The sequence below is a fragment of the Rhinolophus ferrumequinum genome, chromosome 20 (assembly GCF_004115265.2).
Source record: "Rhinolophus ferrumequinum isolate MPI-CBG mRhiFer1 chromosome 20, mRhiFer1_v1.p, whole genome shotgun sequence".
Taxonomy (NCBI): domain Eukaryota; kingdom Metazoa; phylum Chordata; class Mammalia; order Chiroptera; family Rhinolophidae; genus Rhinolophus; species Rhinolophus ferrumequinum.
Genome location: NC_046303.1, coordinates 11,679,023 through 11,700,045, shown reverse-complemented (window position 1 = coordinate 11,700,045; position 21,023 = coordinate 11,679,023). Strand labels below are relative to the sequence as shown.

General features: G+C 53.0%; 1 protein-coding gene across 3 annotated transcripts in view; it reads left to right on the top strand.

The window, feature by feature from the left end:
• MINDY4 (MINDY lysine 48 deubiquitinase 4) overlaps positions 1–21,023 on the top strand; it is a 104,024-nt gene that overhangs the window by 47,984 nt on the left and 35,017 nt on the right. For all 3 annotated transcript variants that reach the window (XR_004421170.1, XM_033088709.1, XM_033088710.1), the window contains exons 7-12: positions 4,334–4,440; positions 6,916–7,032; positions 8,301–8,389; positions 16,195–16,296; positions 17,883–17,946; positions 19,044–19,109. Coding sequence is in view for 2 of the 3 variants with exons in the window: in XM_033088709.1 (XP_032944600.1) it covers positions 4,334–4,440; positions 6,916–7,032; positions 8,301–8,389; positions 16,195–16,296; positions 17,883–17,946; positions 19,044–19,109 (545 nt within the window). In the remaining variant the exon portion in view is untranslated. The remainder of the gene's footprint in view (positions 1–4,333; positions 4,441–6,915; positions 7,033–8,300; positions 8,390–16,194; positions 16,297–17,882; positions 17,947–19,043; positions 19,110–21,023) is intronic.

The window sequence follows — 21,023 nt, the reverse complement described above, 5'->3', positions numbered from 1 at the left end:
TTTAGTTTTGAAGCAACCTTCTTTTCCTCTCTTTCTGTAATTGTCTGCTCTGCCAAAGACCCGTGTGTTTGCAGGGCTTGGCAAAAGCAGCAGCAGAATGGAGGAGAATGAACAACCAGACAGGAAAGGAGGAAGTTTGAGAGCCTCGTCTCCAGGAAGCCAGCCATTTACCTGTTGGAAGGTTTGGGCACAGAGCGTAGGAGCTGTTCCCATACTTTCCCTCTCCTTTTAAGGGGCAGGAAGAGAGCAGTGCGCTCTTTAGAAGTCACTTGTGTGAGACTTGCAGTCTGACGGTTTGCTTTGATGAAGTTGAAAGGCGGGGCCGGCCACTGAATGACGGGGGCAGGGTTTGTTTATTCTGTGGAGCTCACTTCAGAGGTAACAGCTCCTCCTTTTCTAATCATCAGAAATGGCTGGATCATTTGGCCTCCCCAGGAAGGGGCAGGTTTTTGCACATGGCCGTGCAGAATGAAGCACGGAGTCAGGAAGTGCTGGCGCCTGAAGCTTTTCTGGAAAGCACCTCACTTTGAGATTTTCCAGTGAAAGCCAGTCGTGTTTGGACATAAAGTGAAGCAGTTCCCGGTCTTCAGAACCCAGAGGGCTTCTATTAGAAGGAAGGCTTTTAGCGAGTCTCTCAGAACCCAGCTGTTTGAAGTGTGTGTGTGTGTGTGTGTGTGTGTGTGCTTTCCAGAGTGGGGCAGACCCCTCTTTGCTAGTGGCTCCGCTAACAGTTTTGAAAAGGAGAAGGAGATAAAAGCGATCATAGAATTCAGTCACCAAGAGAAAGGGAAAGAGAAGTTTTGGTGTGGGGGACAGAAACAAAGAATGAAATCTGGTCAGAGGAACAGCTTTCTCTTTGCCGCCCCAATTCATTTTCCTTTGGTTCAATTCAGCCAACTGTTGTTACGTGCCAGCGCGCGTCCAGGACTGCTGAGAGCAGATCCAGGCCAATAAAGAGTGGCCTTGCCTTCTTGGAGGGCAGGGTGGGGTGGGACGAAGGACGCGTGGTGTCCTCCCAGGGCATCACAGGAAGCACATGGTCAGTAGTTCTTCACCGCTTCAAGAGACATATAAAGCAAGCTCTGTGGTGGGTTCTGGAAGTTTCCATAGGGAGATGGGATGTAGACTAGGCTTGGAAAGATGGGCAAGGCCTTGCCAAGTAGACATGTGACATGAACCAACCTCACGGGCCAAGGCCTGGAGTGTGAGAGAGCGAGTCGCGTGCGGTGACTGGGCTGTAGGGAAGTCGTGGGGTCAGGGTGAGGTGGGGCTGGGAATGAAGGAACGAAGGTCAGGGTGAGGGAAAGGAGGGCCTGAGTGCTGTGCTCAGGGTTCTGACTGAATGATTCGTGCAAGGAGCACGCGAAGATTCTGTGCTGTGTGTGAGGAGTACGGCCTGCATGTCGGGAGGCTGGCGCGGGGGCTCTTTGGATCGTCCAGAGAAGAGGTGATTGGGCCCCTCTTCTACCTGGGGAAACACTATGGGTATTTTAAGACCCCGCTCAAATCCTGACCTCTGATGGGACAGTTCCCTGACCTTTTAAGGCAGAATTATTTGCCTCGTCCCCTCTGCTCTTAAAACCTGTGCACTCGTCTCTCTTTTAGTACTTACGTTATATTACTTGTTGGGGGCTCTGTCTCCTCCTGTTGGTGGGCAGTGATCTCCTGGAAGACGGGGGTGATGTTTGAATCATCCCTGGACCACATAACCCCTGGTACATCCTGGGTAAAGTGCTTGATGAACGAGTGCTTTGATGACGTGTTTCTGTAACAGAGAAGAGAGGAAGGGCTTGGGCAAGGCATGAGGCCGAACAATCTGGAGTCTGGCACAGCGTGGTGTGTGGGAGAGGGCTGAGGTTTTACCCGGGTCCCTGGTGGAGGGTTTGGGAGATGGCGTCTGTTATCAAAACGGAAGCCAGGAGGGAGGCTCTGCTGAGATTCTTGAGTCGGGGGGCATTGAGGCACTTCCAGGAGAAGATACCTTGTAGTTAGTGAGAAATACCGAGTGAGCACCTGTAAAAAGAGGCATACGGCCTCTATTATGTATTACTATATATATATATATATGTATGTATGTATGTATGTATGTATGTATGTATGTATGTATATGTTTTCCTCCCAGGGGTAAATAAAATGGTAAGAGAAACAAAATCCCTTGCTTCTTTTCAACCAGACCTTTATCCCAGGATCTTAAAAATAGCATTCTCAAACCGCAGGCATTTGCAGACGGTTTTGTCTGCTTGGCCAACATGTCACTCTGCAGTGCTTTGTTTTTCCCTTGCATGGCGGTCCCGCCACATCTGGGCCCGAGGCCTGCTATGTGGTCCTGAACCAACTCCCTGCACTGGGCCAACTTCCTCCCAGCAGAAGCCAAAGGAGGCTGCCTCCTCCTGGGGCCTCCACCCGGCCCGCTTCCCCTGGGCCCCACACGCCATCCTCAGACTTACTTCATGGGGCCCAAGCAGAGCATGTTTTAGCTCTGGCTCCCTCCTGGACGACCTCAGACTAAACAGAAGCCTTCGAATACGCTTAAATAGTGCCCCTTCTGTGCCTCCAGGAAACAGTCTGCCCGAGGCGTTGTAAGGAGGCTTTCCACCTGGTGGAATCACTCAGGCTACTCTCTCCCTCTGGGCCTCTGGTATCTAGGGTTGAATTATCTTCATTCCTCCAGCAAAAATTCTCAGTGTTAACTTTTGCAAAGCCTTCCCTCCTCCTCCCTCCCTCTTACCTTTCCTTCATTATTTTCCTTTAGCCCCCACCCCACACTTCCGTGACCCTCTTCTCCAAAAGCAACCATTCTTGTGTATTTAGTCGATATCTTTTTGCTTGTGCATGTCCTTGCAAAATGTGTACCATTGTTTTCTGTGCATATATTTGTAATGGATATAAATCTCATTTGCTTTCTTACTTTCTCCACCCAGCACCATGATTTTAAGACCTGTGCATGTTGCTGGGTAAACATCTGGTCTTTATTTTAGGGTATTTTTGTAAGGCCACGGTCACAGGGCGGCTTTTTCAGAGACCCTAACGATGAAGGGTTCTCATTGAAGTTCAGGTTCTCCTTTAAATCCCAGGCTTACATAAAAAAATGTTTTTCAGCCTAAAGGTGAAATCTGTCTCTTTTTCCGTGGATGGAGCCTCTAGTTGTTGGCCTTGCACTCTGCCTACTGCTCCTCCAAGGGAGAAAAGAAGGCTATAAAATAAGATGTAAGATATGTGTCCTGGGGCTGTTGGCCTTTGGACACCATCTCCAGTGACATGTCTGTAGCCCCAGGTGCACAGAATTATGGGAGAGAATGTTGACTTCTATATAGTGTGGTGCATTTTTAAAGTAACCATTTAATCTGGGGAAGTGGGAAAAAGAAAATAAAAGTCTCCAGGGACTCTCGGGAGACTGGCCGGCTGTTTGCCAGCATAATTGCCTTGGGTTGTTTCCACTTGGGTCCTTCATCTGAGTTTTCTGGTAAATGCTACTGCAGGGGGTGTGAGGACGAGCGGGAGCCTCGGCCAGCTGGGGAGGCATAGGTGTTGCCAGGACTCACGGTGGGACCCTGTCTGGGCCTCCGCCCCCAGCTCTAAGGAGACGATGTCCGGAATGAGACTTAGTGCCCCTTAGTGGCTGGAGGTCCAGGGAGGTCTGGCTGGTAGGATGACAGAGCCATGAGGACTGGCTTTTTATCCCACCTCTACCACTTTCCATCTGTGTGACTTCAGGCCAGTTACTTATCTAAGCCTCAGTTTCCTCATCTGTAACTTGGGAGGGACTGTATGATAATTACTCCCTCAGGGGTTATTATGGGGCGTAGGTGATAAAACACATGTGATTAATAAATGAAAGCCACAGTAGTGATTATTCTTATTCTTATTCTTATTATTAGGAATGGTGGAGTTTCCTTTCCTACTTCTGCCCTCTTCATGTTTGTCCTCGGGGGACGGGTTTGTGCATTATGCCTACTTCTCGTAAGACATGTGGCTTTTCGTCAGAGTGAGGCTTTCCGGGCCTGACTCGGTGGCTCAGGCCCTAGGCATTTGTTTCACTGTATGTCCACAAGCAGAACTTTCTGGTGGACCAGTAGCCGAGTCCCACCCGCCAGGATCCTTGTGGCACGGACCAGCGTGGGCTTTGGACAGGGAGTGAGGGCTGTCTTGTTCTGCCTGCTCTCCTTCTGATCAGGGCCTGGGAGCCCCGAAGGAGCGGGGGTGGATGGTGGAGGAGCCCACCTTTGGTTCAAACCGTCTTAGAATGCATCACTGTCCGTGGTGTGAAGCAACTTCAGCTTCTGTGCTCCGTGAGTTATGACAAGGAGCTCACACGGCCACGGTTTTCTTTCAGAGGATGTGGAGGATGAACTGATAAGGGAAGAAGTCATTCTCTCTCCAGTGCCCTCAACGCTCAAGCTGCAAATAGTGTCAAAGCCCATCGACCTCTCAGTGGCAAAGGTAGGTGTCAACTTAAACGTGTATGTTGATGCATCTTGGTTTGAATGGGTGTGAGTTGGTGTGGTGTGAATTGAAAGAGGCCTTGATTTGAATTCCTGTGGATGAGGTGAGTTTGATCCCTCTGGCCTTATCCATCTCATTATAACCTCTCGGTTATTGTTAAAATGGGAATTTGGGTGTGATGTAGAAGAGAAGCTGAACTGGGAGTCAGGAAAAGGGGGGCCGAGACCTGGTGCCTCCCATTCCATCTCTGAGACAAAAGGTCTTAATCTCCTCCCATTCAAACATTCCGGGATCCCGTTCTTTCCTCCCGAGCTGCTTCACCACGCCTGCAATGGGCCCCTCCAGGGGTGGGATGGAACAGGGCACTTCTCCTCATTAGACTGGCTTTGCTCCTGGACTAGTCTCTGGGCTCAGCGAGGAAAGGATAAGAAGGGGCTGACAATTCTTCGGTACCCGCAGGGTTCACACCAGTGGCCTCGTGGAGGGGACCCCGGTCCCAGGACTTAGGGAGCAGGCTCCTGGCCTTAGCAGCCTCCTCTGCAGCAGTGTCCTGGATTCCTCACCATCTCAACTGCCAAATGGCCTCACCCCTCCCCTTGGCCAGTGGTTCCTGTGGGATGCATTCTGCTCCTGTTGTCATCTACTAGCTTTTCAGCTGGGATCCAGGAGGAAAATAAATATCCTGGGGACACAGCTGACCCCTTTCTCTTCCTACTTACTAAGTATTTATTCAGTACACAGATCGCAAAGTCAAAGGTTTTTCTAGAGGTTTTGTCTTTCCCCTCCACTCCCCTCCCTTTTCCTTCCTTCTTTGGAAACCACAGAGGGTCAGACACGTGTAAGTGGCCCCGAAGCTGGGAGGAAGCGATCTGGCCATCTGTCATCACAGGGCTGTGATTCTCTGCAGTGAGGACTCGAGTTGGGAAGGGTCTGTAGAGGCCCCTAGCAGTAGCATCTCCAAAAGCAGCTGGAAAACCTGAGCCCCACACAGCGAAGAGGAGGGCCTACAGCTTATGTATCATGACAGGTGGAACCCAGGTTTCCTGGCTTGTCACCCTGTGACCTGGGTCCAGCCTAGCTGGGAGCTGCCGTCCTGTGACTAAGAGAACAGACGTGGGCTTCGGCCAGAAAACTCAAGTCCCTGTAGTATCTAGGCTCTCAGTAAACCCAGTTCAAATACGTGGATGATTGTCGTTGGTGCAAGGAGGGGACCAAGCGCTGACAGATGAATTTACCCGTCCCTCTCCGCGCTGTGCCATCAGCCCACATTTGATAACATGTAGACAAATGCTCTGTCGCAGAGGTTCTCCTTGTACTTAATGAAAAGGAAGAACTAATTCTAGAGGGAAATGAGCAGAGTTTGTAGGGAAGAGCGGATGCAGAGAGGAGGTCTGGGAGGTGGCATCAGAATTCACATGTTGGCCCTTCAGGGACCCCTGGATGTAAAATCATGGCGGACAGAGAGGAGGCAGTTAGCACGGGGAGAGTGCATCCTGGCAGAGGCTCTGCCTTCCTGTCCAACGGCCAGTCAGGGGGAGGGTTTGGCACTTACTTCCTGGGGCTCTGGAGGCGAGGGTTCGGGTTGACTGGAGATGAACAATGAGCTCAATATCAGCCAGAAGTTTAGAGAAGACAGAGCTGTGAAAAAATGGAGGGGCTGTCTTGGGAGGTGGTCGGAATTCCTTCCCTAGGTGGTTGGGGTGTTGAAGCTGAGGTCTTGGGGGACCACTCTCACGTGATGTTATAGAGGAGATTCTTACATGTAGTAATGGCTTGTACTAGAGCAGCAGGTGACAGACTTTTTCTCTAAGGGGCCAGACAGTACCCTTGGGGTTCTCTGTTGCAACCACTCAACGCTGCCACCATAATGTACAAGCAAACATAGCCACTATAGAAACAAAAGGGCCTTGCCGTGTTTCAGTGAAACTTTATGGACGAGTGCGGGGCTGGCTTTGGCCTGTGGGTGATAATTTGCTAAGCCTGCCCTGGAGCACCTGTTCTTAAACTTGGCTGCACATTGGAATCACCTGGGAGCTTTGAAAAATCCAGATACTGGAATTCTGGTCCCCAGGGATTCTGATGTAGTTGGCCTGGCATGTGGCCTGAGCATCAGAATTCTTGAGAGTTTAGTAAAGGGGATTGTGATGTGCTGTCGGGAACCTCCAAGTTCCCTGGTCAAACTAAAATTTTGTGGTTCAACTTCCCTTTAAGGAATCTAAAAACATGTTGGCTTGGGTCAGCACAGGGTGGTTTGGTTTACAGATGTTCCAGAGGTAAGACCTTCAGGGTCGATTTTATCTTTCCTCAAATATGAGAAGAATGGGTTTGCAAAATAACAAGAAAATAGATAACCCTTCTGGAGAATGGATTGCCCTGCTAGAATCCCAGACCAGCTCCTGTGGGAACACATACACTGAGAATTGTATTGTTTGCTTTTAAAACAGCTAATAAAACTCTCTCTTCTTTTGACAGGACATAAAGACCCTTCTGTTTGGCTCTAGCTTTTGCTGTTTCAATGAAGAATGGAAACTTCAGAGTTTTTCGTTTAATGACATAGCCGCGCTGAAATATGGCATTGTTCAGAAGAAGGCAGGTTGCTTTTAAGTGTCCCCAGGACACTACTGTGGGCCCATCCTGGATAGATAGGGGTGGGACGTCCCCATGTGATAAATCCTGCGAACATTATATCCAGTGCCAGCCCGCCCCCCCATTTCTTGTCACCCAGTGCGGTAATTTTACATGTGGCTGGCAGAGCAAGAGCTGGAGAACGACCCTTACTGGGAGTGGTGAGTGATACCGGAATCCCCACTGAGCTGGAGCGGAAGGAGGCCCCGACTGGCCAGGAGCACCAGAGAGGGTCCTTAGGCTGAGTATTGAGAAATGATTTTGCAGGGAGAGCTGGAGACGGGATGCTCGAGGCAAAGGCACGTGGCAGCATGAACAAAGGGGAGGGCGGCCGTGTGGGAACCCAGGGGCTGCAGGAAATGGCAGAAGTGTCAAGCGTGAGAAGGGCGTGTGATAGAAGGCAGGGAGATGTAGGTAGATTGTGGCAGTATTTGAACGTGGCTTATGCACATTTCCCAACATGTGCACTTGAAAGGCCAGAAGGGCCTCGAAATCCAGCAGCTCAACCTGGCTCCATTTCTCAAGTCCCAGGAACCTCCCGCTGCCCCACACTGCCTGAGGAAGAACCGCGAGACAACCATCTTCTGTCCCCTGGGTGGTGTACGTCATCTTGCACCCCCGATTCAAGGGTGCCCTCGGCCTGCTGCTCTGACAATCCTTGTACTTGTTGACGCCTCCAGAGATGAGCTCTTCACGGAGCCTTCTCACTCTGCCATGGGAGGGGACGAGGCCACACCTAATGGGTGCCGAAGCAGGCCCCACGCTGGGCAGAAGTGAGCTCACATAAGCAGTTTTCTCAAGACACTCACTTCTAGCTGAGGTGGTTGGGGAAAGCTCCCTGGAGGAGGAGGCCTTTAGGATGGGCCTTGAACGCTGGGGAGACAATGACAATCACCTCTGCCTGTGGATGTGGATTTCCCCGGATAACTGGAAACCGATGGTGACGTCCCCAGCTTCATGTCTGACTGTTGTGAAGGGTCGCTTTCCTCCCACCAGACATTGTAGACTGTCTTCTCCCTCTAGTGATGGGCGCCGGGACCTTTGTCATCCCCTCAGTGACAGAGGGTCAGCACTTTGTAGAAGTAGTCACCTCGTCAGACACCCCTGTTTCAGAGGCAGGCTTGGAGGGCCCCCGTGTTCTGGAACCTGTGGGCAGAGGCTAGTTCTGGAGGAACAGATGGGTCTTCCCTGGGTTAGTTCTTACAGGCACTGACCTGTGTCTTTCTTTGCAGGGTGGTCCCTGTGGGGTTCTGGCAGCTGTTCAAGGCTGTGTCCTACAAAAACTCCTGTTTGAAGGAGATGGCAGAGCTGACTGCACTCGGTAAGTCCACTTGTTCTGGCAACACCGTCTTTCCCCGAAAATAGGACCTAGCCAGACAATCGGCTCTAATGCATCTTTTGGAGCAAAAATTAATATAAGACCCAGACTTATTTTACTATAATATAAGACCTGGTATAATGTAATATAATATAATATAATATAATATAATATAATATAATATAATATAATATAATATAATATAATGTAATATAATACACATAATTAATATAATTAATATAATATATAACATATAGTATATACCAGGTGTTATATTAATTTTTGCTCCAAAAGACGCATTAGAGCTGATTGTCCGGCTAGGTCTTATTTTCGGGGAAACAGGGTATCTTTTCCAGGGGCTTCTCCAAAGTGTCCAGAAAAAATAAGCAAGGAAGCACGTGTGTTCCTTGACGTTTCCCGTCTTCTGGAAAGGGAAATGGCGGCTGGCTAACAGGGCCTGTGCTGACCAGTAAAATCAATTGCGTGCATTTGTCAAAGGCAGGGAAGGTTGATAAGCCCTGTTCCTCAGGGAAATTGGCTGCTGCAGCAGCATCAAAACTAAGGCCACCGCCTCCTCAGGAGCCGAGCGCAGTAGCTGCCCCTCTCGTCCATGCCCACACCAACCTGCTGACCCTTCGGCCGGGTCCGGGTCTCCCCTCACTCCCCACATTACCTCACCTCTGCCAACAGCCGTTACACGCATTCCAGCCAGCCCCACCGTACGTTGCTTCCACGCCCTCCGGCCCTGTGTTTTCCATCTCATTTATTAAGTGTTTGCACATAAGCACCTCATTCTCACTCACTCAACAGACATTTCTAGAACATTTCTCTGTGTACGCACAAGTGATGCAGAGATGAATGGATGGATTCTCTGTTCTCCAGAAATGCTCTGTCAGGTCGAGGGACAGAAAAACCATGATCCTGCACCGTGGTTGGTGCAGAGATGGAAGAATCAGAAAGGTGCTGGGCCGCGCGGGGGCCACATGGCGTCTGAGGAGGCAGCTCTCTTACCTTTTCAGCCCTGCGGGCCCAGTCACCACTATGTACTAGTCACCCTCAGAGCCACCACAGAACGTTTGACACTTGGTCTTCTTTTTTTTTTTTTTTTTAGCTGAAATACACATATAGAAAAAGGCATAATTCAGAAGTGCACAACTCATCCGTGGTCTGTCGCCAAATCACACACACCCATGATTATATCGCCCAGATCAAGAAAGGAAATATTTCTAGCACCCCGGAAGAATCTTCCTGCCCTGTAGCTGCCTCCATTCTCCTCCCCAAAGTTGTAATTAAGTGGATTAGAAAATCACAGCTTAGTTTTGGCCAGTTCTTGACCTTTAGTTAAAAGCACATGTTTTTTGCAATCGGCATTCCAGCACCTTTTTTTAAAAGCTTGTGTTAAAGGAAACAAGGCCCATCCCCCACTTACTCAGGTTCAGATTCCTGGGAAGACACCCTGGCTCCCCAGACATCCAGCCAAGCTCGGTACAAATGGAACGCTTTACCAGCTTTGACGATTTTGAGTTAGACAGGGTCCAAGTGAAGGCAGCGTTTCATGCTTGGCATTTTGTAATTCGTTTAACAATATAGTTTGTCTAATTACTTTGCAGAGTAATAGTTAAGGAGTTTTCTCTCAAGTCGCCGATGGTGACCAGAAACACAGCGTCACTCTGATTGGAAGCACAGTGACATCTCACTTGTCTTTGTTCCTCTCCAGCTCCCCACCCTCCACCCTCCTCAGTTGAAACCTGCCTCCAGGTTCATCCACGTACATACCTGTCATTGTGTGCCCACACCCCCACCCCAGAACTCAAGCCCTGGAAGAACAGAGGCCTTCCTGCTCTGCCTGGTTCAAGCCCGTCTCTGGCATCCAGCCCAGGGCCTAGTCCACGGAAGAGGCCCTTAGAATTCTTGTTGAATGAATGCATGGACAAATGCATGAGTTATCCAGACTGACAGGGCGGGGAAGGAGGGCAGCTTGTGCAGAGTGCCTGAGGGTAGGGAGAGCAGGGCCAGGACCGTGGCCTGGGGTGGCTGGGGCAGACTGTGGAGGGGCAGGGCAAGACCGGGGCTGGTGGATGGGTCAGGGCCAGGCTGCCAGCGGGGCCTCGGGGCCTGGCCGCCTGCTGGGGTCAAGCCTTGGCCTTAGCCCTCATGGGAGAGGTCTTGTAACTCATTTTAGCTCCATGTCCCTTTCGAGCTGCTTTTCAACTTGGACTCTAAACTTCTGGTGGAAATTGTGGATCATGTCCCAGGAGTGGGGGTAGGGTTTTTAAGTTGGTTCCAGGAATGGCCATGTCTGCCTGGGGCACAAGGCAGGCTTGGTTCCTTATTGCCACCCCCATGCCCCCTAAGGGGATGTGAAAACCTCTGGTTCTCCAGGCCCGTCCTTGGGGGAGAGCTCTGCTCTCCACACCAGAGAGGGGAGCCAGGGCTCGGGAGCCAGAAAGCTATTGGGGTGGGGACCCAAGGCGGGCTCTGGGTAGAAAGAAAACCATGCCAGCTGTGGGAAGTGAGGTTCTCTTCCACTTGCCACTGCCTGCCAGTCAGCTGCTGGCCAAGCACTGACTCAGGCCCCATTTTATATGGACAGGTGTCTATTTTAGCTCCGATTAGATGGAGAGTTGCGCCAAGGCTCTGCAGGTAGGGCAGGAAGGAAAGCAGCCTTGGTCCCCAGGGGCTCTCCATCCGCTGAGACCGTGAGAGAGGAGTCAGGGCCAGCCCGACCCAAGGCCCTAGGCAGCCATGCTGGTGGGCTGAGCTGGTCCTGGGGGCAGTGGTGGGGTGGGCACAGGGAAAAGAAGGAAGGAGCTTCTGGCTGCAGAGGTTGTGTGTGGGGGCGTACCTGGTGGGAAGGAGCCCCACTCTGGGGGAAGGCTGCCTAGTTGGATGAGAGGTCTGCGCCAAGGAGCTGGGAGAGCTCGGCCTGCTGGCTGGGGACCTCCCCCCCCGGACCTCTAGGGAGCATGGAAGGAGAAGCTGCAGGAGGGTGACCTCACCTCGCTTTAGAGCCCCACAACTGTGGGTGCTCCTTGTAAAACCCTCCCTTCTTGTGCCCCCAGCCCCTGCTGCCCCAGGCCCAGCCTGCAGAGCTGCTCTCCATTCAGGCTAAGCGTAGTGGGTCAACTTCCTGTCCCCAGAGACCGCAGAGCAAGCCTGAGTGGGCATTCTTCATACCCAACTGAGAGGGACGTGTGGAGAGCTTGGCTCAGTCACCCGGCCTCTGACTTACAGCCTGCGCTGCTGGACACGCCTGAGGGGACTCAGGAAGAGGTGGCTCTGGGGCTGTCAAGCTGGGGGAGGACCCAGGGGTGGTGGGCCATGGCCCCCTGACAGCACCGGATGCCTCCACACGCCTCCCATCCCGGGTCTCCTCCTCCCGCTGCCCCTGCTCGGGGCCTCGTGGGAGCAAAGCTGACAGTGGCACCTCACAGGAACTTCTCTCAATCCCCACCTCTTTTGGTGTCATCGCTTCATTTCTTAAATATTAATTTTGAACGCTTGGCTCATTGATGTTCCTGCATGGCCTGCGTGTGCTTCCCTTCTGACTCGGAAATGCCAGGATGTCAGAAACGATCCTCCTTAAAATAAAAAGAAAGAAAGGAAGGAAGGAAGGAAGGAAGGAAGAAAAGGGAAAGAAAGAAAGAAAGAAAAGCGGGCACACTCCCCTATGTCTTCAGGAACACCTGGCACAGCACACGTTGGCAGCGTCTGCAGATGACGAGCTCTGGGCCCTGGGGGGCTCCAGGACCTGTGGGCCCAGTACCCCTGTAGTTGCTGTTCTGTGCTGGGTCTGCAGGCCTGGGCGGTGGAGCCCCCCTCTTTGCTGTCTCCCCTCACGACTGTTGGGGAAATGGTTCTGTGAAAGCCACACAGAGCAGGTGACTGCACCCTCCAGGGAAGTCATGCTGAAATAAAGCCTTCTTGGCAGCAGGGGTGTTTCTTCTGTGGGACTGTCTGGTCTAATTAAGTCTCGTTCCGTCAGGCCGGCAGCCGGCCTCTCTTCAGTCAGACAGGACAGAGCTGGGCGCAGGACGCGGTATTTTTCCACGTGAGGGTGGTGCCAGCCGGCTCAGTGGTGGGGAATGATGCGCCCTCATTGGCCTGCAGGCCCGGAGAGAGCCACAGACGGGGACCTGTCCTCTCACCTCCACTTCTCTTCTGAAATTGGGGAAATCGAGGCCCAGAGAAGGACAGGCACTTCTCAAGACCCCTCCAGACATTGGGACGGAGCCAGGCTTGGAACTCAGGTCTGGTGGCCTCCATGCCAGCCTCCTTCCATCCCTTCCATAGAGCAACTTTTGAACCCAAGAGGGAGCAGAGAGGATGGAGTCACCAACTCCAGTCGTTGTCCAGTTTTCCTCTGAATTGTATACATTCAGACTAGTGGGCATGTAAAAGTGGACAGGTCAGACTGTTTTGTGGTAATTACGGTAGAAACATCTCTGAAAGACTTGGGTAATGTAGGCAAACACAGAATGAATTATTCCCCCACACCCGTCCCCCACCCCGAGACAAGTGTCTTCATCCTGGACTCCTCCTGTGGGAATTAAACTCTTAAAGAAACTTCTCTTGGTTTAAGAGCCTGGCCAGGTGCTCGATGCATGGTAGGAGTTTGATGAACATATGGCTGGCTGATGAAGGCAGTGGAGGACCATCCTTGTCACCGAGCTGTCACCAGTGAAGGCAGACACTGAGTCGTGCGGCGAATGTGGAGACTGGGAGATTGAACCCAGCAGCTCCTTGCTCTGGGTTCTCATCCGCACGCACACATGCGTGCATGGCCCTCTCTTCCCTGGGGCTGGCTAAATGGCAGAATGGCGAGGCTGGAATGATGCTTAGGGACATCTGGCCCCCACTGCCCCCTTTGTAAGGGGGCAGGTGAAAGTCAGTGAGGACAAGGGGCTTCCCCAAGGCCTGGGAGCCAGGAATGGAACCCAGGCCCGACCACTGCACTTACCCCAACTCCAGTGTGTCTTCTGGAAAGCTGTGTCTCACGGGAGCAGGCTGGAGACGGCTCCAGGGACGATGGAGAAACTGGGAGAGGCACTAAGTGGAAGCCAGGGAGAGCACGAGGACGTTTGTGTAGAAACACGAGGGTCTGTAGTCAGAGTCTGTGAGGTCAGGAAGACAGGCCCGGCCCAGGAGCCAGGTCTCTTGATGGTGGTGCACGGTGCTGGAAAGTTAGGCTCCAAGGCGAAGGGATACTGGTTCCCCAAGCCAACTGCTCTGGACGGTTGGCTCCATTTCCCCAAGTTCTCTTTCCTCTCTCAATGCTGTTTTAATATTTCCAGTTTTTACAAACTGCGTTTTGGGGTGAATCATTTAGTCCCTGTAACTCAGTTTTCCCATTTTTTTAAAAGGAGATAATAGTAGTTCCGCCTTCATAGGGTTGCTTTAATGATTAATGGAACAGTACATGTGAAATGCTTCTAACAGTGTCTGCCTGGCACCTGCTAAGTACTCAATATATCTTGGCTGTTCAAATCTTTGTGACTGTCCTGAGAATTCAGTCGAGCATTCCCTGCTTCGGTAAGTCAGTGTAGATCACAGAGAGTGTTTGAAAGGTGACCCTTACTTCCACACCTGGAGTTTTTCTAGCACAAGTGTTCTAGACAGAGTGTCCAATGCAGGCCTGATTTTGCACCGCTCCTACCCCGTTCGAGTTTTCATGGGGGAGTGCTCTGGTCTCACCTGCGCTGTAGGAAGAGCGCGTAGTGAGTATATGCACCGAGCACTGGAGAGAGGGGCAGGATGGAGCAGAAAAGCTGGTTGGGCGCTGGCTGTGACAGCCCAGCTGAGGAGCTGGGCACCTGATAGGGCCAGGGAAGGGATTGGCCTGGGGACTCAGGAGGTACAACCGACAGGATGTGATTGTCACCTGGATGAGGACGGGGCAGGAAACAGGCACTGTGGGTGGGGATGACAGAGTCCATGTGTGTGAGTTCTGCTCCAAAGAGATAAAGGCCCAATCCCTGCTCTCCAGGTCCCTACGTCCCTGACGAGGCCTCTCCTGCAACCCAGAGCGATGTTTGCTCTCCTTTGTTTTCAAAGGTGGCCCGGGCTGGTGCTTGCTCCCTCCAGCTCCGGTTGGTGATGGCGCCGTCACTGCCATTTTCTGGCAGAGCGCTGCGGGCGTCCCGAGGCTGCAGCCGTACCAGCCAAGCAGTCTGCTGCTGCCCTTGTCGTTTGTGTCGCTGGGTTTGAAGGGTCGCCTGATGTCAGGCGCTGTTACCACTTTCACATCAGATGTTGAGAGTTCACCTTTCCGTCACCAAGGCCCAAGTGGGGACTTGATGTTTCCAGAAAAACGAGAGTAATAGGCGCCCTGTATTGAACATTCACTGTGCCACGGGCTTTACACACATTATCTCCTTTAAAGCTCCCAGCTGTGAAGGAGGTACCACTGTCACCAGTGTATGGACGGGGAAGCTGGAGGGCCGCCATGTTATGTCACCTCCTGTTTTAAAGTCTCTGGACGATGACAGCGTGGGTGTAGACCAATGTCTGTGTCCCAGGCCCTGGGTGGTGACCACACGCTGTCCACAGGGTCACTTGTGTCCTTGTGTCCTGGTTCCCGATTTCCTACCCTGGAGAGGACGGACAAAACGCCAGTTTTCTTTCTCCCTCACACAACTCAGCACTGAGCTCAGGTGTTACTTGCTGATTGAAAACCTGGAAACCCCATTCTGTATTCCTTTGGGCCCCAGCAGGGTCTTCATCAAGGCTTTTTTGTTTGTTAGGAAGAGAGACACTCAACCTGCTTTTTCTAAGAATTTAGAAAAAAAAGTCACAGAATCCAGGAGTCGGCAAGCAGTCCAGTTCTGCAGAGCCCTGGAAATGGGAAACTGAAAGAAGCGTCTGTCAACCCACTAGGGGCCGCTTAGTTACCATTTTGGTCATCAGAGATCCCTCTGCCAGTTTTTGACACCGTTGACTGCCCATGTGTCTTAAAGCCCCATTTTGCTCCTAAGACAGTGGGATGGCACCATCTGTCAGTTCTGCCCCTGCCCACCTTCCTCTGCTTCCCCCACACCCTAGAGTTCCCCGGGTCCCACCCTCGGCCACCGCCTCTGCCCCTTTCTCCTTTCTGGGAAATTTTAGCCACTCAATGTGCCACGGACCGCTCATGTGCTGGTGGCTCGTAAAGCTCCACTCAGCCCCAGCCACTCTCCTGGGCTTTAGACGTGTCCGACAGCTTCACCTGGGCACCCCGTGGGCACCTCCGACCGCCTCCCCCAGCCCCGATCCCCGCCCTGTATTCATTTTCCTTGGCGGTACCACCATGCACCCCTGAACACCCAGAGGTCTTTCCGAATCCCTCCTCTCCCACCTCTTCATGCCCTGTGGGATCCTAGGATATCTAAGTCACCAGCAAGTCTGGCTGCTTTTCCCTCCGTACCTGTGGTTCTATTTCCTTACAGCTGGTGAGGTGAAGACCACCTGCTACACGAGCCGGTCTCCAGGGGCCCAGGTGTCGGGACTGAGCAAGGCCAGGGCAGGGCAGTGCCATGCCTTTGCCAGGGGTCGCTTCCTTCCCTCAGGATGGCAGGAGTTCTGGAGCACGGCCCTTTCTTACACACACCTCAGGGCCCTGCCAGGTCTCCAGGGTCCTCTTTGCTCCTCCTCCAGCCCCGCCCAGGGCCCCTCCCTCAAGCTCTCCCCTTGTCCTCATCTAAGGAGGTACCTCCCAGGCTCTCCTGGAGCCCTCCGGGTGGCAGAGGAACGGATGGGCCTCTGCCACAGGGTTGTACCATCCCTGGCTTGTGTCCCCAGAGGCATAAATGCATTCCCTTTCTTGTCCTCAGGCAGCTGCAGCCTTCAAACGCCCACAGGACCCACTGCCTGGCCCTGGCCATCTCGGACATTGTGTGGCGGGCTGGGAGACACAAGAGAGCTGTGGTCACACTGTAAGTACGCCCCGGGGCTGTGTGCCACCACTCAACCTCGGGCTGGCACAGCTGCGGACAAACGACTGTGTGCTGCCTGGGGATAAGTGTACTATCTGTGTGTCCTCCCGACCTCTGCCCTGGGTCCCATGCTGGGACAAGCTCAGAGAGTCAGCCTGAGGTGCTGGGCAGCCCTGCCTTGGGAGGGGCCCAGGCCCTCCCCACAGCTCCGTTCTCAGCTCAGCACAGGCTTTGGATCTGCCCTGCCTCCCTCCCGGGGGAGTTCAAGGGGTTGGAACCCGCCTGAGAAAACCTCTGACCTGGGCAGCCTGCTCCCCCGTTATTCTGATCTGGAGGTCTTGGAAAACAGCCTCTCAGTTGACCCGGTCACCTTGCCGATTTGTCCCCAAAGCACACTCTGGTCTGTTGCTTGGATCCCTGTTCCTTTGAGGAGGGGACTCAGAGAGGCCAGTGGTTGATGGTATAGCCCATGGTATTTTCCCTGCTACCTCTTCCCTATCGCGGATGGAGGATGTCACCCCTGTAACCCACATGGGTAGTGGGCTCGTTGGCTCTTTGGCCTGACAGAGTAGAAGCAATCGTGGCCCCAACAGTGTGGCTGAGCTTTAGTCAAAGGGGTTCCCTTTCCCAATGCTGTCACTCCGTTGCTGTGTGACCTTGGGGAATTGATGCAACTTCTCTGTGCCTCATCTGTTTACTCATCTGGAAAATGGGGATGATAATGATTATTTAATTGGCTGATTGTGAGGGAATTAAATGAGTCAATATAAATAAAATGTATAATAAATGATAATATTATCAGTTTAAATCATTTTTTCATATCAATAAATAATAAATACTAATAAATGTGGTGTGCTTAGAACACCGCCTGACTCATACCAAGTGCCACATCAGTGTAGGTATTAATTACCATTATCGGTAGTGTTTGTGCAGGGTGCTTTTCCTGGGGACCCATGTTTCAGTTAACTTATTAACCCTGGCTCTTAGGATCTGCCTGGCAGCCCTGAGAGCAGATGAAGCAAAAATTCAATTTCTCCCTGTTTGACAGACTAGAAAATAGAAGCACAGGGAAGGGCTGGTCCAAGGCTACGCGGGATGCTGATGGTGCATTGGGTCCCAAATCCAAAACCTGCTTCTAGTCCGTGTTTCTGTGGGCTGCACACGCAGGGTACTGCATGCTGATGGTGTTGGGTGGGAGGCTTGGAGAAGACAGAGATTGGGATTCCTGAAATCCCTCAATGTGGAGGGCAAGTCAGCATTCCTCGGTCAGAAATGTATTTGTCAGTTGTGGGTGGGTGACAGGCAGACTTCCTCCGGCCACGGCTTGGGTTTAGTCATCCCCAGCTCTCCTTCTGCTGTCTTATTTCCGTTCCCCACCCCCTGTTTTCTTCTGTTAGTGGTGTTCTCTGAACCCAGCCTACTGGGTGAGTTTAAAGTGGGGAGAAGGAGAAAGCCTTGGCTCCTTTCTTTCCCCCGGAACCACCTTCCCATTTGTCTTCATTGAATGGCGCATGTGGTTTTGCCCTGGCTCAAGGTCATAGCTTCTTTCCATGCATAGGACTCATGCATCTCCTTTTCCTTTTTAGGCCTTCGGGAACAGAGCAGTTCAGTCCAACAGGAAAATACAAAGCAGATGGAGTCTTAGAAACAGTACGGCTTTCTGGAAAATTATCACGCAAACTTTGGCTTTGTTTGGGCACGGTCTCCTTTCATATAAGTAAATCCTTCCTCAGCTGGGTATGGGCCAGACCCCCCTGAGGCCCCAGCCCTCCACCTGGGACTGGGGCGGGCAGAGGTGGGGGCCTTTGGGGACGGGCTGTGACCAGAACTGGCTTTATGGCCAAGAGACTGCTGGGTGGCCTGTCATGTTGAGGTTGCACCAAGCCTGAAGTTCCCCCAGCGGTCCGGGCATAATGCCTTTTGGCTAACCCCAGCCTTCTCCGCGTCCCTCTTTATGTCCTCAGCGTCTTCTCTGAGATGTTTTTGAGAGGGTAGTGGAGGGGAGAGGAAGTTAGAAGGTGGAGAAGAGCTTTGCTAGGACAAAGCACCAGCCATAAAGCCAGACCTAAGTAAGACACAGGAAGGGAAAGAAAACGAGATGTATGAAAATACAGAAAACAGTGGCATTTCCCACGAATTAACCTCTTCTGCCCTGAGGGTTTTTGTTTTACCTAGTTTGTCTCATTTGTCCTAGGTTTGGACACATGTGGCCCTGGGATCCTCGTTAAGGGTCTCACTCTGTTGGGTGTTTTCTCTAAAACGAGTTTTTCCTGACCTTCCCTAGAAAGCAAAGGAGACTCGTAACCACTGTTCCCCACTGAACTCAGGGTTCTGCCCGCTGGGCTTAGAACTGGTCTGGCAATGGCGGTTTGGATGAGACACCCCGCTCCCGACTCCCTTGTGCCCCCTGCACCCAGGTGCTTGTCAGATATCAGGACGAGCCTGCAGGGGTGCAGTCCCCCCATTGGGCCCTGCAGGACGCTGTCTCTGTGGCTTTAGTCGCATGATGTCTCCAGTCCTGGGTTTCTAAAGGTGGGCCCAGTGCTGATTGAAGGACGGGCCAAACCCCAGAGACCCCAGCAAGGCCCTGCCAGCCCTTAAATCACACACAAGCGTGGGATTGCCTCTCCACCCCAGCTCCTAAAGTGGGGTTTGGTAGCGTCTGAAGCCAGAGCCACAGGAAATGATCCAGGACGGGCCACCATTATGGGGTTCCGGCAGTTCACGGTGTGTTTCTGTCTTCTCAGCTCATACTCCACACTTTGACCTGCTATGAGGAGCTGGTGACTTTTCTTCAACAAAGCATCCAGCAGGTATGAACAGTGGTTTCATTTGTGGGATAGGCATTGTTAAGCCTTCTGCTTTGTCTGCAGAAGAGATGCTGGTGAACCTGGGGGAAGGGTGTTGGGTGGCGGAGAGGCTGGGAAGGAGCTGGTGCTGGCCCTGGGTGCTGTGGCTGAGGGCAGTGGGGGGATTTAGGCTGGAGAAGAGTGGACTTGGGGGCAGGAATCCAATCTCTGCCATTGCATCCTTGAGGGCTGGCCATGGCTAAGGTACAGAGAGCGGCCACAGCGGGGGCTGCAGAAAGCAGCAGTGGGATGGAGCAGGGTCCAAGGGAAGGGTAACAGTGGACAGACTATGGTTATGAGAGCTTTTCTCTGTCTGAGGCAGGCAGCCACCTCTGGAAGCAAAGGGCCCTTTGTCAGTGAGTGGTGCCCAGCACCAGCTGGGGAGTTGACGAGAACGTGGATTCCTGGGCTGGGTTGCAGGTCTGAGCACCGCTGATGGCGACCTACTCGGTACAGGCTCTCCCTCTGTGTCCGGGAGCCGGGCAGGGCCTCTGGAGCACCCCGTTGGCTGGAGGAGATCCGTGCACCCACTCTGGCTGTGTGGGGGGGTGGGGCTCAGCCAGGGCCTGGGAGCAGCATAGTCAAGGGCTGAGGGCATTCAGAGTGGGGCTGCACCCGCATGGCCCTGTGGACGACGGACGGAGTTGAGCGCTCCAGGGGTGAAGAACGTGGTTTCTGGAGCCGTTGGCCTGGGTTTGCCTCTTGGGAGCCCCTTTAGCAGTCCTGGGACCTTGGGCCACTTAACCCTCCGTGCTTCAGTTTCCCATTTGTACAATGTGGGGACGAACTGCAGGCCGGTCTCAGGAATCGGTAGCGTTCCTATGTATTACGATCACCATTGTCACCATTATTTAAGGCAACCTTGGGACAGGTTAGTTATAGACACGCAGACGTGAGCGAGGGAAGGCTTTGCGAGGGAGGGTGCAGCACGCCACGGCCAGGACGCTGAAGGGCTCTGAGATCCCCACCTGCAAGGCTCGCAGTCCTGACGTCCTGTGTCAGGGCTGAAGGAAAGACAGCTCCAAGCCGCTCCCTCCTGGTGTGCAGGCTGACCCCCCGCGCCGCCTCTTTGCCCGTCCTTCAGCTTCTGGGCTGTGGGCTCGGCTCGTAGGCTCCAGACAAGGCGTTAGAGGATTTGGTGGTGAGCCTGGAGGGGGGGAGAACTTGTTGGCTGTGGGAGCAGGCTAGGCACTCCTGCTGTCACAATGCCCTCCCCTGGCACACTTCGCTGAAGACGTGGAGGGTCGGGGCACAGACAGGGCAGTGTCCTGGCCTTGACAGCACAGATGCCCCTTGAGTTGGAAAGGGGACCTGCCCTGAGGCCACAGGAGGCAGGTGTGCGGTCACTGGGGCACTGGGCCACTTGAAATCCTCTCTCCCAGAGCTCTTGCCTCGGGATGATGCTGTCCAAGGAGAGGCCCAGAGCCTGGCCCTGGTGCCCAGCCTAGGACGCTGCCTATCTGCACTGGCTGCTCAAGCTGACCTGTCCGGGAGGTGTGTGGGAGGGGCGCGGATGTGGGAGGGGTCCTGGCCTGGGTGTGGGGAGACCCCGGCTGGCTGCCACGTGCTGCCTGTCCCTGGCTCTCTGGTTCTCCAGGGACATAGCCCAGTGGGCCGCCTGCCAGCGCACAGCACTCCCCACCTGTCTCAGTGCAGCTTTGGGGGCCTGGAGCAGGGACCCGGGGACCTCCTGTAGTTTATTCCTGGATCCCATGTGGCCTCAGAAAAGTCACTGGGCCTCAGTTGCTTCAACTGGAAAATGGAAGAGGGACTAATTAACAGATAACTTCCAGCTCTTTACCGTCCAACCGTGGTTCTTAAAGAAGAAACTTGAATGCATGGGAGAGAATGTCTTCCAAATTAAGTACCAGGTACTCT